The 18,092-nt window shown below is 35.6% G+C and overlaps 1 protein-coding gene across 2 annotated transcripts in view; it reads left to right on the forward strand.

Moving 5' to 3' along the window:
- The first annotated feature begins 8,864 nt into the window (after positions 1-8,864).
- Positions 8,865-18,092, forward strand: part of RFX4 (regulatory factor X4) — a 690,122-nt gene continuing 680,894 nt past the window's right edge. For both annotated transcript variants that reach the window (XM_044088142.1, XM_044088143.1), the window contains exon 1: positions 8,865-9,117. In XM_044088142.1, coding sequence (XP_043944077.1) covers positions 9,075-9,117 — 43 coding nt within the window. In that variant the 5' untranslated portion in view covers positions 8,865-9,074. The remainder of the gene's footprint in view (positions 9,118-18,092) is intronic.

Genomic DNA, 18,092 nt, shown 5'->3' on the forward strand with positions numbered 1-18,092 from the left:
ATAAAACTTTTTTGGGTCATCAATAAATTGCTTATTTTGTACTTTTCCTTTATATTTATTTATATGCATATCTTCCACATTTTTCCACCTGTGCTGAAAGTTTTAGTTTATTTGCGATAGTTCATGATAGATCCTGGTCTGTTCTAATTCTGTACATTGCTTTTATCACATCTATCTTTCTTAGTATTTTTGTTGATCTATTCCATTTTCTATAGTCTTCTAACAGTGATACTTCTTGTCTTAATTACTTTATAATTTTCGTATATTCGATATTTCCATGATGATGTTCAATTTCTCCCCTTCCTTTCCCTCACTACCCTGTGTTCTTGTGATAGAACTTTATCAGTTATTAATTTATCTGCACAGTAATATATCCTGTTTACTTCTGTTATATTGCATGGATCTCTACGGACAGTCCTAATTACTGTGTTCATTTGTTTTATTAAACTTCTGACTTTTGGGGTTTTATTGACCACCTGCAGTCTATTTCTTTCATTGATCTTAATATATCTATGTCTATTAAATTGAGCAATTCTTCTCTTAGCTCATTTTCTTCCAAACTGAGGGCACATCCCTTGTTTTCCATTTCCTGCGAGCATTCTATAGAACGTTCTACAGCATCTTCCTGTGGCACATTCTCTTCAATTTCATCCTGTGCCATTTGTTGCTCTGTCTTATGGGAACTCACTGGCCTATCACTCCTCAACATTGACTGCGTGAAAGTTTCCGTAGTTTCCTGTTCCTTCCCTTGCTGTCTAGCTTCAAGTGAACTTTTATACTGCTTTCCTGTGAAAGACTCCAAAATATGTTCATATGGCACCTGACCAATTGCTTTCCGTTCCACTGGTTTGCCTTTAATTTGGATATCCATTGCTCTACCCTGTTGTGGTGCTTTCTGCATTAGATTTTCTACACTGAATCCTTCACTTTGCAGGTGTTCCATAACCTCAGTTTCTACTTTAACATTTCTATTACTAACCTCCTTTTCCTCTTTGTCTTCTTATTTTTTTTGTATTGTAAAGTTTTCCATGTCTGGATTCCTTTGCCTGTATTTCTCTTCAAATATCTTTCATGCTCCTCTTTTTGTATTGGTTAGTTTTGCTTTCTCCTTTGCATAAATATTACACCATATTAAATCTGTTTTTCTTTCCCATGTCCATATTTCTTCTTCAGATGTCTCCTGATCTTCCTGTTTCTCCTTATGTTGGGGACTCGCTTTATCATACTGTGATGTAATCCGTGTTAGACCTACACCAAATCCTTCACTTCACAGGCTCTCGATAACTTCAACTTCTATTTTTTAACTTCTGCTTTACTAATCTTTTCCACATTCCCTTTTTGCAATATTATTTTCTTTATTGTGAAATTGTCCATATATGGATGCCTCTGCCTGTATTTCTCTTTGAATATCTTTGGGGCAGCCCTCTTTATATTGATTAATTTGGCTTTCTCCTTTGCAGAAATATTGCACCATATCAACTCTCTCTTTCTTTCCCATGTCCATATTTCTTTTTTATACTTTTCAAAAATCTCTAGGTTTTGTTGTTTATATTTTCGCAGTTCCTCAGGTGCTTATTTTTCCAAGCAGATAAAAGTTTCTTGGTCGATATATTGTTTTTCACTAATCTGTTGTCTTAATGAACACAACTTTTAATTTGAAGCTTTTGACAGTTTTCTTATGGAAGTATTTTTCCTTCAATCATTTTGTGTATCTTGTGTCTAGAAATTTGGACTTTTTGCATAATAGTAACAATACATAATTTCTTTCTTATCCTCAGTAGTCCACTTCATCATCTGTATGGCTCTTCTTTGGCGTATCAGTTTTTGTGATTTTTGTGGACTTACTACTACCATCCATGACAGAGGGCCATCCAGTACTTCTTAATAAGTGTAGAGATGTGTCTGTAGCCGGGCTATTAGCAATACTTGCATCATTCTCCTGTATCTACTGAGCTAATGAATCAACTAAATGACTCCCTAGCTTTACTTAACTTTTTTTTTGCTTACCTATCATGTTCATGTAATTTACTGTTAAAATGTCTAATAGAAATTTATCTTAGTCTAAGGGTTGACATTTTAGTAAATATTTTGGTAGGGACAAGTCAGCAAAACTGTTGCATGTAAACAATGTCAAATTACAAAAAGTCTCTGAACAGGAGCTTCAGCAAATGATAGGTAAATGGGATGACATTGAGTTCAGACAAGACAGTTGCCATGGCAGCGAATGGGGGAAATCTGGAAAATCTGAAAAACTGAGATATTAGGGAAAATATTGAACATGTTAACAGCTTCAGGTATTTGGTAGGGGTGGCTGAGGAGAACAGAAGTCTGAATGAGGATGTCACAGTTAAATCAGACTTGCTGCAACTAACTGGCACAGAGTGGCAGGGGTAGTGTATGACCGAAAAATGCCAAAGAAGTTGAAATTTAAGGCATACAAAACAGTGGTGCGACCAGTAATTCTGTATAGCACAGAAGCCTGGGCAGTAAAGGCAGAATAGCTGAGGAAGCTAGACATGATGGAGCTGAAGTGCCTGAGACAGGTGGTAGGATGCACACTGTGGGACATATGAAGCATTAACAACATCAGAGTGGCAGCCTGAAAAACTCCCCTTATAGACAAGATCATACAGAACAGATTACAGTGTTTTTTTGCACATGTAGGAAAGCAGATGATAATTTGGGGAAAAATATTTTGGAGAGACAGGAAGAAATGAGGACATCCAGCCATGAAATGGTTGGACTGTGTGAGCAGGAGCGGCCTTAGGTCAACTGGTGCCTTAGGCAAAAGGGCTCCATGGTGCCCCCCACCACAACACCCAGTGCCTCCATCCTGGCCTACCTGCACCAAGTAAATACTGAAAAAGCACCCCTGCTAGAGTGGTACCCTAGGCAGCCGCTTAGTTGGCCTGTGCCAAAGGCCGGCTGTGCGTGTGAGTGACCACTAGTATCAGAGAAGGTAGGAGAGTGGCACTGAACTGAGGAAGTTGGTGAAAGTTGACCTGACACCCTGACTCTGTTCAGAAAATTCTGGAAAAAGGAGTTGATGATAACGACTTTCCATTTTGTGCATACTATACTTGCATATAATATTGTTAGTTAATCTTAATTGTTTCTATGCCTTGAGTCAGGCCAATGCTGAAAATGGACTGTGGACCAGACCACCTACCCAGTTAAACAAATAAACAAATAACAATATATTTAGGAAATAAGGAACTAAAACGAGTACTGCTCCTGGCTGTCAAATGCCTTGTGATCTTGAACATGTATTAGAACTGTTACCACCTGAGATATAGTACTTGGGACCATGTCACCTCTCAACAACCCCCGATGCTGCACTGCAATGTCAGTAACAGTATATGAATTCAAATGCCTGCTGTCAGGTTAGAATCCAGAATCTCCTTCTAATAAATGACATAAGGCTGCAACTTGCGGAGCTACTGATGCTACATTTTACCTGGGAACTGGACAATGAAGTATTTTGACCTTAAGGGTTTCAGACTGGTCACTGCTGACAAGGGTCTGAGGACTTCCTTGGGCATTAGAGTGTACTTTTGGCAAGAGAAAGGAAAAATAAGCTCCTTTGTTTATCTGAGTCAGTTAACTTGGAGAGAAATTATTTTTTCTTCTATTCCACTAGTCTCTAGACTCCACTCTTAACGTTACTTACACTGACTGATGTATGCCTTGCAGGCACTGATCCTGAACAAGCTTATTAAAGGAGTGATAAGACAACATTTGTGCTGTGGCTGACAGGAGATGGTTAGCAAATTTAACTTAATTACTTCTATTCGTGGCAGGGTGCTGGAATATACATGAACCGAGGAAAAGCTTGCAGGTCAGAACTAATGGTTCATTAGATCTGGGGAGAAATAAAGGAAGTCTGTCTGGAAGTTACACAGCTAGTCTCCACATTTTCAGTTTACCATAGCTGATAAAGTTTGTATCTCACAAGATTAAAATCCATCAGCGTGGTCAAGGATCTTTCGATCAGTTAAATGAAATGATAAGTAGCATTCAGTTACTTTCTCTGATTTGATGGTGATTTTATCATTCTAAATTTAATGACCCCTGTTTGGCTGTAATCCACTTTGTGTGCTGTTCTGTGCCTTTTACTTGGCCTCTCTTATCTGTCATTCTCATTGTGCCTTTAAGATTCCCCATCATGCTATCCAACTTATAACCTACTTAATATCAAATCAAAGTTATCTAACTGGATCAGAAATGGCTATAACCTGGCATGCACAGTACCTTCTTCACTTACTGATTTGCATTCTGCTTGAATTCCTCCCATTGCAGTCATGCAAACCAGGTCATAGCCACCTGGATAAATCTAAACCACAATAGCTTGCTAATGTGTGAAAAGACAGGACTAAAGAAGGGCTTGAGGTCACAAAGTGACCTATACACATTCAAAAAGTTCACTTAGGTCACATGTGCCAGCCCTATTGTCTGATAATGGTGCTCTTGCCTAGAAGTCATGGGCTGCTGTTTCCGCATGCTGTTGTAACCCCCTGCTTTATTTTGAGTACTACATGCATGTACAGAACTTTTTGAGAAAAACACACATATGGTGCAGGTCTGCACTTCAGGTAATTCATATTGTTTGAATGTAAGCATCGTTACAGGCTTTTAATTAAAATACCAGTGCAGTGTTGAAAGAGTAGAGTAAAAATTGTCTTATCAAAAGCAATCACAGCAATGGAAAGGGCAAGAAACAGAAATCTGTACCTAGCTCTTTCCTTCTTCAAGGTGTTACAAGTGAAACTTAAGGACTAAAGGGGTGTATGTCGTTGTCTTATCCCATCTGTGCAGAGGAATAAGAACAGGTACAGGAACAGAGGCAGACTTCTGTGAAGTGCTTTCACTCATAAACGTACTTGGATGGAAACTTTTATTGCACAACAAAGTAAAAAAGATAGCCTCTTACCAGATAGCCATACTATAAGAAAAAGTTATATACCTTATTCTGATTGCTTGTTTACAGCAATAAAATTGAATATTGATGTTATAAATATGCAGGTTGATGCATCTATGTTAATTTTGAATTCTTGATACTGTTTTTGTAGAATACATGCAAACTCTCCACAACAGGAAGTGGTTTCCTATTGAAATGTTGGCAGTCGAGATGCCGAGTGCTGACAAGCTGAAAAAAAGACCAAGACTATGGGAGAAGAGTAAGCTTCGAACATTTTTTCTTTTTTTTTTTTCTTTTTGCAGGGAGACAGGCCCCCCTGCAACCCTCAGACTTATATACACCAGCTGTGAGAGATTGCCATACCTTGGAGAAAAGGGAATTTTCTAGGAAACGGCAATCTCAGACTTAGTATATGCAAGTCCATTGTTTGGCCATTCAGTCTCTGTGTTTCTGGACTCTCTCTAGTGTGTCCTAATATTTCAAATGGTTACTCCAGGGAGTGCTAGAGGAGGCTGTAACTAGAGATAAGCAGTACTATCTTTTAAAAGCTTCTCTGATGGACAGTGATCACTAAGACATCCCCAGCAAGTCTGTAAGTGCCATATGCACTATTCATTTTTTAAAAGACAGAAAACATACACATTTCATCATCTTAGTGGCAATGCATCCAATCTGACTAACAGGATCACCTCAAAAGTAGGAATTAAGGAGTAGGAGTACCAAACAATGTATTGTTGAACAACTCTACATTTAAAATGCATGGCAAACTATGCAGCCCAGCAAGCGACACCACTTACTGGTGACTCGATATCCTGTACAGCTGCTGTCACATCTATGAGGAGGAGAACATTGCATATGTGGTATCAGTGCATAGAGTTTGTACTGAGGAATGAGGTGGTGGTAAGACTAGCATTTTGTAGTATTTCAGCCATGTTGACCTTTCCTCTTTGCCACTACACACCCTACAACCTTGAAGGAGAATTGATCCTAGAGATCTGACACAGTATAGCAAGTAAAAATGGAAGGAAAAATAGTGCAAGCTTCTGCTGCCTGCCTTATGGTCTTTAAGCATTGCACAAGCTTAGGCAAATTGGTGAGTAAATGTCAGTCAACAAATGACCACTGTCAGACTTTGAGTGCCACATACAAAATGTAAATAAAATATAAATCAAAAGTACAGTAGCATCATTGCTAATAGCTCAATGGGTATCAAATTTGCCTTTTATACCAAGAAGCTCAGAAGACTGTGGGTTCTAACTCCACACTGCTTCTTTAATCAATGCTTCATTTCTTACATTGTGGTATAGCACAAAGGGGTGCTATATCCCCAATGTACCACTCTTTGGATGACATTAAATATCTGCCTGAGTTGATGGTAGTTTAGAGAGATATAAAAGATCCCATTGCAATTATTGAAAGGAATAGATGAATTTCCCCTTGTCCAGGCCAACTGCTAGACTAATCAGGGTTGAATACCATTTAAAGTCTTCCCTGAAAATAGGCCATAGGCTTACTGGGAACTAACCCAGTCAAAAGAAAAAGTAATTATGTAAATAAATAAATGCAGATTCACATAAAATAATAAATAATTTATTATTAATACAAACATTTTGGGTAGAACAGCCTTCAACAGTTTAATTTTTATTTATATTTTGTTTACAATTTGCTGGGCAAAGTATTAATTATCCATCTGTAGTCTGACTTATACATTTTGCTGGTTAACTTTCACCTCACATCATATCTCTTAACTGTCCAGATTTTTGCCTCATATTTTGGTCTGCTTCTCAAAACAATTGTGTTTTTTTGTCAAATCAGTGAGGACCGAAGTCATTAAATAACACATTTGAGTTTCCAACTTCATGTCCTTCAGAAATTTTTATTACCACAAAAACTGTTATTCTAGCAGCTTTCTAAATTAATATGAACAATATTTAAAATCTGTCCATATTTTTGGGCCTTTGTCTAAGTGTTATTTTTGACTTGATCCAGATTTTTTGAACTAAGAGGTTGAGAGGTATACCTCACATTGTTTTGCATTGGTCGTGGGTGTTAATAAATACCACTGACCTTCATAATGAGAAACTGCATGTTAAAATGTAATGCTTACTTATATAATTTATTTATTTTTGAACCTCACATGCCTTTCTGTCTACATAGTTAGCACCTTGTTTGTGTGGTCATCTCTCTTATGAAGCATAAACCTTGTTTGTGTAGAAGAGAAGTGCTGTGACATGAGACATGTTTCTCATATCTTAATACAAGTTAACAGAAATTGTTGAGAATTACTGTGTGTGTCAGAGGACCCAATCATTTTACTTCAAAAATGGAAGAAATATTCCAGTCCTTTGTCTCTAATACTGAACATGTGATACTCCACTTGTTTATCCTGTTATTTACTCTTTAGAAAAAGTCTCTCTGATTAAATTTACTTCAGAGGCTTAACTGACATGTTCTTTGTCTAGACTGATAGGAAGATTGTTTTTCAGTGCTAAAATTACATAATTTAGTTTATTTTAAAGGAAAGTCTTTTACATACTTTGTCTGCCAGCCATGCAGTTGATACTGGAATCTCCCGTTCCTAGCCCTCTGTCCTGCACAAACATTTCTGTTCATTGAAAGAACAAAAATACTGAAGGTGAAAACAACTTAATTTATGGTGTATACTTTGTGCCTGAGTACTGTATACATTTTGTACTGTCTTTTGTGTATTTTAAATGGTTGACCCTAGCCAGTTCTAACTACATTCTGCAGGTCCAGCATTATATTGCAAATAAATGCATGCTATAAGGAATAGTTCTAGCTTTGCAGTGAGTTTTCACATGACAGTTACTGTATGGGTAATGAAAATCTAGGACTAGTAGAACTCTGTGTTTTCCATGTAGTTATACGCGCACACACACACACACACACACTACTAATAGCCGCAGCTATGTCCAAGTGTGACTCTTGTTTTGTGAAGCAGTTTCCACATACTTGCCACATCAGCTCAGAGCACATGAAAGGTAATTTTTAGCAACATGGTATACATGTTTCCTGTTTTGCTTGAACTACATTTTCCTGGTACTTATTGCTGTATGGTTTCCTTGGAATGAAAGTAGAGCTGCTGTCCATGGTCAAAGTAATTCAGCTGTAATCCCCTTTCTCTTTCTCTCCTGGAGTTTCTATTCATATTCTAATGACAGCTTTTCCTTCCCCCTTAAAAAAAATAGGCACTTTATCACAGCCTGTAGAGCCCCTCAGCTTTGCACTTTTACTTCCCTTTCTTGCAGCACATGTCCCCCACACACAACTACCCAACACCCACCCACTGCTTTTAAAGCCCCTTTCGTTTGCAGGTTGTCTTGTACAGCACAGCTGAATACTGCACAGTTTAAGTCAAATATAGGAAAGTGTATTCTGTACTGTTAAACAGATTTTCACATCATATGAACAGCAGTCCAGCATTGTTTTCTGTTTGATCATATTATTGAACTCAATGAAAACCTAAAGTTTTGCAGACATTATTTATGCAGTTGAATGTTGTGAATTCATGCAGAATTGCAATGATGGCAACCTGTAGGGATGAATAACATGAGTATGTTTTTAGGCTAGAATCTACATTTATGTTTACTGTGACAATGCTATAAATGAGTGCACAGAAAGGTTCTACTGTTGGAAATAAATTTGAGAAATTACTTATTTACTTGAGGCTATTTGAAAAAAGAAACCAAAAAGTATATTTTACAGAGACGGGGTCAGAAGCCTCCAAGACTTTAAACAGGGGAACATATTTTTAGTTTCTATAATGGAAGACGGGGGAGGCCAAAGTGCAGAGATTGCGTAGGATCTAAGCCCCCCTTTCTGTGGGGAGGGGGCTTTTCTTATTCAAAATAGCCTCACAATAGTGTTCACAGTGAGCCCTGCGACAGCCCCATCTGACTAACAGTCATTCATCAGCCCGGCTGGCCTATCAATAGCATTGCTCCCATCAGGGCTCCTATAAAATGAAGCTTTTTCCCATGAAACATCAGCAAACATTTTGACGGGTCTGGCTTGCCCCTGCTGGATTACTGAGCCTGTCTTCTCTCTCACTTCCCCTGTGTGTCTGAGGAGAGGACAGTACCTAACCCTAGGGCTGTTTTTTTGGGGGGTTTTGTATACAGTCCATGGGAAGAGTATGCATTGTGGGCTACTGGAGGAGCCGGACATGGATTCCACAGGTTAGTATTAAAATGAGACGCACCTTTTAACAAGTTACATACCACTATTTTAAAGAAATATTAATAACTTGTCAGTGGCAGACTGGAACAGTTCTGGAATTAGAAAAGGACAAGCCGAGGGAACACATTTTTTTTTTGCACTTGACATTTTCTGTTAAAAGTTGTTCAAGTTTGCATGTCAAGACAATGGTATTATTAATAAGCAGAATCAAAATGAAGAATACAAGAAACTTAGAAAAGAGGTTATTCTAAATGGCATTGTCCTAATGGCAGTACAAGTTTTAACTATTTGTTTATCAAAGAAACTTTGAATTATTTTAGTGTATGGTCAACATAAAAGAAAAGAAAATAGTAGTGTATGTGTCGGTGTGTGTGTGTGTCGCACACACATTAGGAATACAGAATACTGTTTCATCTTACTTTGGACAATGTGATAGATTTCACAGAATTAACTATCAGTTACTTCTCTTTGTACATGTGTGATGTATGTAGCTAAGATTAACAAGCTGACTTGATTGTTCACTTAGTGTGACTATCCACTTAATGGGACATGGTCCCCTGATGTAAAATGAATGCTTTATGTATAGCTGTTATAATTAACAAGACTCTAGGTGTTTTAAAATCCTTGATGTGTACTTATTTAGGCATGGGAGCAGGCTAGCTATGAGGACATATCTTGGACAAAACTAAAACAATACTTTCATGATCAAGAGTATCAGAAAATGGATTGTAAGAAGGGGCAGTTTACTGTATGCCGAAATAAAATATCTTATCACAATCATAATAATGACACTGCTATTATTAAAATGACAATGAAAATTTATGCCCTAGTAATCCATTTGTTAAAACAATTGCTTGAATATTGAGACAGAGCAGGTTCAAGTCCTACTAATACCACATACATGTTTGTAACTATAGAGAAAGAGATTGATTACTTAAATTCCCAGTGTTCTGGCTACTTGCAGTTTTACAAGTAGAATCAAAGCTTGGCCATGTAAATGCTCTATCACCACTCAACTTATTTTTATTGATTTTGTAAAAAAAAAAAAAAGTTGTTTTTGAAATTGTTTTGATCTGATCCATGCCATGACTTTGCAAAATACTATACATTTTTGTGTAAGGGGCATGTATGTTATGTTCCCTGTTACGTTCTTTTAATGAATATTTTATAACTTGTCTCTTCTACTTAATAAAAGATGCTGTCCTTAAAGCTACAAACTTGTGAGCCACCCTTTGTACATAAAGTGTCAGTTTTAGTCTATTTCTTGTCATTATACAAGACAGATATTACAACATATAATGTAAAAAGCAGGAATTGCATAAATAAAACTGAATATACTTTGTCCACATTTAAGAGAGCAGAGGTCTCACAAATGTACAGCAGAGTGCCTAGTCACATCTCCCAGATTCCTGATCTGATCCTCACTGCGGCACTCTGAAGGAAAAAAAATAGTTCAAATGTGTACCTAAAACTAATTTTTGTGAATATGTGCAAAATGAAAAGAAATTACTAAAATCTGTGCACTGTCTTCTGAGACTGTCATATAGGGATGTGCTGACATTTTTGAAAGGGAGTAATTTTACAGGACGGCTACACTTCATAATCCTATTTTTCCATAAGTGATACCCAAGATGAAAGAAGGTCAAATAAGTTGATTAGTTAAATGTAGAAGTTATCTCTGTTAAAGCTAGGGGGCTGCCTTCACTATACATCCTAGTAGTATAACATAATGGATTGGTCATTCTTTCCCTCCCAAAAATGTGAATTAGAAAATGTATTCTTTTCTCAGTTCATTATTTTTCTTGTCAACTGTGCCCTAAACAAATTGCAAAAAAAGTATCCAGTGTTATGTGAATGCATTTTATTTCTACTAAAAAAGTTCTAGAATATGTAATAAATTACTAAACCATTTAATATAAATTTCATGTCATTTCACTTTAATTGTATCTGAATTTGTTTTAAAATTAATAAAAGTTTCCCTTTTATTTGGCATTAATGGGTTTAAACAAAACTTTATGCAAGAAATGCTAAAAGGCTTTTTACACTGTTTAAAATGTAATGCTTCCAACTATATATGTTAATGGTACTTAAAATATTAGCTCTATCATCTTACTGCATTTTTTCCCATCATAGCAAGTTAAATTATAAACAAAATATATCCAACATAGTAATCCAAATTTTCATGTCACAGAGCAGAGATAAATAATCTGTAGAATTTAAAATATAGTAATTAATCAAAAGACAATTTGCTACATTTTTTAAGTAAGTCCATACAGTGAAATTATATTTGTTAATAGTTCTATAACTCGTTTATATTTGAATTTGATGTAGCACCACAACTGGGTTGTCCTAGGAATGATTTTATTCTGACTTTGTCATAATATATATCACTATCAAAATATGTATGTTAATAAAAACAGAAAAATATACTGCAATTTAAAATATGTAAAGTATATTTAATATTTTTGACATAGAAACTGATATGTTTTGAATGTTAAAATTATCTCATGACATTTTGTACGATACACAGAATGCAGAAAGCGTAGATATTCATAAAAATTTAACTTCTGCCCTGCAGGGTTAGTAGGGATTTACAATTTAATTCTCTCTTGAGGCTCTTGTGAAAATCTTGGCATAAACTTTGCACTCATTCTTTTGTTAACTTTTCACTTGTTTTTTGAAAGGGATATTTAATACCAGGAAGGAAAAATCAGACGTAGGAAGTTTTCAAAATGCAGCTTTTTGTTATAGAATAGTAGAAAACAAAACAGTAACTCGGTATGGAGTTAAGAAAGTTTAGACTTTTAGTTCTGTATTATGAGATATTTTTCATTTCTTCCAAAAGGCTTTATTTTACCTATTTTTAGAATGTTTAGAAGCTTAGTCTGATTAACTAAATGCCAAATGCCTGCTATCAGCACTGACCTGCAATTACTGAGTGGTTAAGTAGCTTGCCCAGTGTCACAGAATATGCAAGCAGTGTATATTATAACAAAGCTGTATTTAATCAGACAGCTCAAAATGTATACTAGTGTGTGTGTGTGTTTTAAAGCTACTAAATTCTACACTGCTGGATTCCTCATCAAAATTTAAAGTCAGATGGGTGGGAATCAAGATCTGCACCTCAGGATGGGGAGAAAATCTGCCTGGAATGAATGGTGGGGTAACAGTGTAGGATTTGCTTCAACTTTATATTTATTACCCCGACCTTTACAGTCAGATATATTCACATCTAAAAAATAGTATGCTGTTTTGTTAAAGCTCTTAGGATACTTTTTATTTCATCCAGGCATTTTTGAAACATGTTACTAAAAATGTTGATGACTACAAAAATGCTAAATTTATAGTGTGAAGCAATATCAAGTCTTTACCTGTTATTTTGTGTTTTACATAAAAAATCCACTGGAAGTGTTTTAGGTACTGTACTCACTACACTCACTAAAAGGCAAAAGTACCTACAGTACTAAGCAGTCAGATAAGTATAATTTAATCACTATATGCAGGACAAATGCTTTCAAATAGTATTCAGACTAGTAAAATAATGCTTCAGACTAACAGCTTCAAACTGTCAACCTAGGTATAAAAAAATCAATTTCTTTAGCATACTTTATTTAACCTTACTGCTGATCTTAAAATAATAACAACAGAGCGTGTGGGTAATAACAGTTGGTTTCATAGGTCTATATGTAACTTTTTGGTTGCATAGAGATAAATGTGCTTCATTATTTCCTAAGCAATCCTATATCAGTTTTATCGTTTAGATAACTTAAACAATGTTTGTGGACTCAGTCTGAATTTAATAATACGTATATGACATAATTTGCTGCTTTATGGAGTCTACATCACATGTGGCACAACTGTATTTATCCCAAATATTATGAAATCCAATAACTACTGTGCAAGGTCTTTTTTATGTAAGTTGCTATGTGCAGGGATTACCAAGAACTTTCTACCTTCTCTGAAATAGTAGGATATAATTGTATACTGGTGTTGCATGCAGTGTTCTGCCTGTCAAAGTCCCTACTGCTGGCTTAAATTACAGCTGTTTTTTTCTACCTATATGTAGTGACCAGCACCTCCACAGTGCAGCACCTTTCACATTACCCTAGTGGTGAAGACCACACTATGTCTGCATAAGACATTAAGAGATACTAAAGGCAGTAAAAGTATTGACAGCTTGTTATAACTCCATCTGTAGATTCTCCTTAAAAAATCTTATCTGACTGATCTTACAAAACCAGAAGCTACTTTGTCCTTCTTTAATAAGTTAGTATATGACATACTGCCATCTCACTGAATACTAAGGCAAAGCTGGAAATTGTGACAAAGTTGTTGTTATGGATTATCATTACATTTATATTGGCACCACAGATGTATCAAAGTAAAGGCTAATTTGATGGGAAGAAGGCATGACTATCATTTTATGGTAAGATGGGGCTAAACAATAGTAAATCCACAAAATGTATTTTTGTCATGAGACAGAGCTGATTAATTTTATTAGGAATGTGGGGTGTAGAACCTTGTGTGAAGATGAGTACATTATAGTAAAGGACACTGGTATATATATGCAGAAAATATGAGTTGGCACACTTCTTAATGTGTTCAGTTCAGTGCATGTGGTTTTGTATGAACTGGATGATAAGACATTGTTGAGATGTTATATTCATAAATCATGCTATTTTGTGATACTGGTGAAAGTGGTGCATTATGAAAAGTGCAAGATATTCAAAGAAAATAAGACATCTGTATTATAAGGAAACATGGAATACCATAACAAAACAGTGAATATGTGAATTGTATGGATTTTGTAAGGAATGTGAGATGTCAGTATTAAATAAAAGCGCTAAAACTGCCATACATCACTAAAGTGTGGTGTTTGCATGTGTGATGAAGTAAACAGGGAGTATCTGCATGTATAGAACTGAGAGATTATTAATGTTATACAGTCTTGTAAATTTATTTTGTAACCTTAGTATTATACATAGGACCAAACTAATAGTGCACAATTAACCAGACATTAAATTATTAGTGCTATATTTCTTTAAAAGTGATGTACTATGTACAAATAAACTTCCTTTATTCCCTTTTGTCATACTTTCATATTGTACAACACAATAAAAATAAATGTATGTAAAAGTATGGCAACATGCAGGCTTAGGACTAGAAAAAGTGTGCTGTTATTGCATTTAGGACTAATATGTGAAAATATAGGTGCAGTAAATATTTTAATAAATTGTGAAAAGCGTCTTAATGAGTCATGTAACTAAAAAGCTTATTTTTTCATTGTTTTCTTCAGTATCAGTGCTTTGATTTCATCTATTCAGTGGCATTAAGTAATGTTTTAAAAATGAGTATACAGTAAGAAAGGGCATGTCAACCACCAGGCTGCATGTCATTTTCAAGAGGCACTTTTATGGCAAGCAGGTGTTCTGAGGAAATGGCTGTGTTCTAAGACAGTTCTTGTTCGAGCATTATTGATTGTTCTTAATTAGGAATACAATAATATGTGCCAGAGTCATCATTTACTGGCTATGAATGGTATAATTTGCATTTTGCTTGTTTAAGAGCTTAGCTTTGCATTATCTCTACAACAGAATGAATATAAAGCTTCTCTTTTTCTCACTCAACACGCATTGTTACATGAAATAATATTACACTGCACATTTAAAATCGTAAAATCCTTACACTGAAGGATCAATTAAAATTCTGTTTCATTACAAGGAAAACCCAAGACATGCAGAGAAAAATGTGTGAAATAAAGATGCATTATGAAAACCAATGTTATTTTATTGTGGCAAAACCTGTGACGAAAACCTATTTTAGGAACTAGGTTACATTTCATTTTTAGTTTTGTGTCTGAGTCCTGTCTTTTTAAGTGTTATATTGCTCATTCCAGAATCTAGAAAATAAGGTTCTTAAATGATTATAAAAAAGAAAAACAAAGAAACCCAAACTTCTATCATGACTGCCAAAAACATTATATTCAGTAATGTTTAACATCGCCTCTGTGTTACTTGTATCTTAAATTTGCAGGTCAGTCTGACGTCAACTACTGTTACAGAGTAACTAGTGGGAAATAAATGGTTAGATAATGTAAATAAAAAGTTAACCTCGATTCCTCCTGTGAGCAATGTCTTTTTTGCTGTTCTATAGTCCTGGACATGCAGTCAACCTGACTTATTTCTGTTAGTCTTTATAGTTTTTTAAATGCCCCCCAAATCAGCCCCATGCAGGCATCTTTTTCCAAAGTGAGCAGCAGGGGCGTTTCTGAACTAGGCTGATCTGTGAGTCAACAGTGTCCTAAACTTTGTCAGCTGAAAAGTGTGGAGAAGAGAGAGAAAGGCAGAAAAGTTCTTAGCATAAGGACATGTTGTCAGGGAAACCAACCCCATGGCAGTATCACCATGGTGATGGCTGGAGTGTGAAGGCAACAGCTTGGGTAAAAACAAAATATTATGAGTTTGCAGTTTTGTCCGAAAGAGACACCATGCAAGCTATCGAAGACAACAAAAGGCATGGAGTGTGGAACAAGTTAGGAATTGTGTATGTGTCTGTGTCTGTCTCTTTGACTGCAGAATGTCTGCCCTTAGTACTGCGTAACTGTCCATTGCAAATAGATGCTTAACTTAAACCGCTGTCAGACTGGTATCAAACCTATATTATTATACTACTGTAGGATATATATATATATATATATATATATATATATATATATATATATATATATATATATATATATTTTAATTATTCTGTTATCCACTTTCCCTTATAAAGGCATGTCGTTTACACTACTGTAATTTACAAAGCTATTGATGTCTCACAGCAACTTCAGAAAATCAGTAGTAAATGTTCAGCTTATGAACATCATGTAAATATTGCAGTTGCCTTATTCTTTTTAATGTATACATCTGCAGAATGGTGAACATATTATTTCCTGGCTGCCTGTGTAGCTTACTCTGCACTAAAACTTAATATCTGCAGTTATATCACTGTCTTTTACTGTGAAAGTGGTTGTTCATATTATTTTGCCCTCAGGCAAGAGGGGAGGAACACTGACAGATCAGTTTTTATGGAAAACAGATTTTTTTATGTAAATGAACTCATTCTGTGTTAAAGAGAAGGGAAATGCAGGATTTTACACATAACTTAAGCTGAATTCTACCAGCTCATCCTTAAGGATGGAAGGCATTCCTTGTCCATTGATTCTGACCATTCACCTGACTTCATAAGAAATATATGCTTTGTATATAAATGTGTTTCTCAGAATTTCATTGACATAGTATTCCAACCATTTCATGCAGAGACAATCTTCTACCACATAAATGCTTTGAAACACTGTTTTATTTAGGTGCCTAATGTTAGAAAAGATGCTGCTGTTTGTGCCTTGTGGGAGCACTCCGTTCATTTCATGTACACCTGAAATCAGCACATTATCTTTTCAGTATACCCCCACAGCAACCCTCTGAACTCATTTCCTGAGTTGTCGTTTCACTGTAACTTTTGGCCTAGTACAGCACACACACACAAATGGCTAACAGAGAAGTAAAAGGAAAAAAATGGCTTGGCTAATGCTAACTTAGAGTCTCCAGAAACAGCTTAGTTAGCAGTCACATGATATAATATTTTGATTATTTTCCCTTGGTGTAAATGCTTACAGTATGCACATTAAGGCCATTTCCTGGTGATGTCATTATCTTCCTGCCATAAAGTATGCATATAACATTCTAAGTCAGGATACAGCTCTTCTGCAGAACTAGGCCAGCAGATAAGACAGAAACCTGAACAACCAAAAGCGCAAAGCAGAGCAGTGAGGCCAGATAAATCCTGGCAATATCTGATTCATGAAGGAGTCACAAAACCTCTGTAATAGGGCAAATGAGAGTCCTTATACAACGCTACACCCACTTTAACAAAGAAACGTGGAAATTTAGGTACTGATTACTGGTAATAAGTCATCTGAATTAAATGTAACCAACTTTGTAGGACAGACTTAAGTGAAAGGCAGCTCAGGATTAGTAACTGTAAAATAATACTTTAAGCGGGTCTGCTTCAGAAGACTGACTAACCAAAAGACTGAAAATTAAAAATACTGATTACATTTGTAATGCAGGGAGCAAACCCCACTTCACCCCCTGCTAACTATATATACCAACTACAAGACCAGAAAAGTGGAGAAGGGGCAAATTCCATCATTCGGTATTTTGAATTTTCAGTCTTTTGGTTTTTCAGTCTTCTAAAGTAGACCCCTTTAAGCATACAGTGAATAACAGAATAAGATGTGCATTTTAATTTGATTTAAAGAGAGAGAGTAATTGTTTATTGGCAGTGGCTAGCAACAGTTTTCAGAACAGTGGTATACAAAAAGTTGTTTTTATTATTATATTGAGCTACAGACTTGAATATATTTATGTATTCATTTATATTTATTATATTTGACCATGTGGCAGTGGACTGTTTTTGTGTTAACATACTTTTGCAGTTGAAAACTTGTATGAGAACGATAAAGTGGTCTTCCTGTCTTTTTTTCCACATTAATGTAAGTCTTTTTTGTATGTCTTAGAAAATACATTGCAAAACGTTCCTCACTAATGTTTTAAAGTGTACGAAGTATAAAGTGAAATTTCTCAAGTTGTACCTCTGTCCAGTGGTACACTATGACCTGTCTTGTGTTATACACTTGCTATAAAGTATGCTTGAAAAAATATTAATTCTGTAGCTGTTAAAACTTGTACTGATTATAAGTTCCTGTCTGCTGTGTCAAGCAGAGTTGTTGGGGTCAGTAATTTAAAGCCTTTTACTGAAATCTAAATTGCCAGCACCTTAAAAATGAATTCATGCAATAATTCAGTTTTAATTTAGATGTGTTCCTAGTAGTATAAGAAGAAACCCAACTTCTCGCTTCACACATATTTGCAATACACACTTACACATTTCATATTTTTATACTAGGATACAAAAAACATCTCTGTCTCTT

The sequence above is a fragment of the Protopterus annectens genome, chromosome 11.part0, assembly GCF_019279795.1.
Source record: "Protopterus annectens isolate FY-2018-M chromosome 11.part0, PAN1.0, whole genome shotgun sequence".
Classification (NCBI taxonomy): domain Eukaryota; kingdom Metazoa; phylum Chordata; order Ceratodontiformes; family Protopteridae; genus Protopterus; species Protopterus annectens.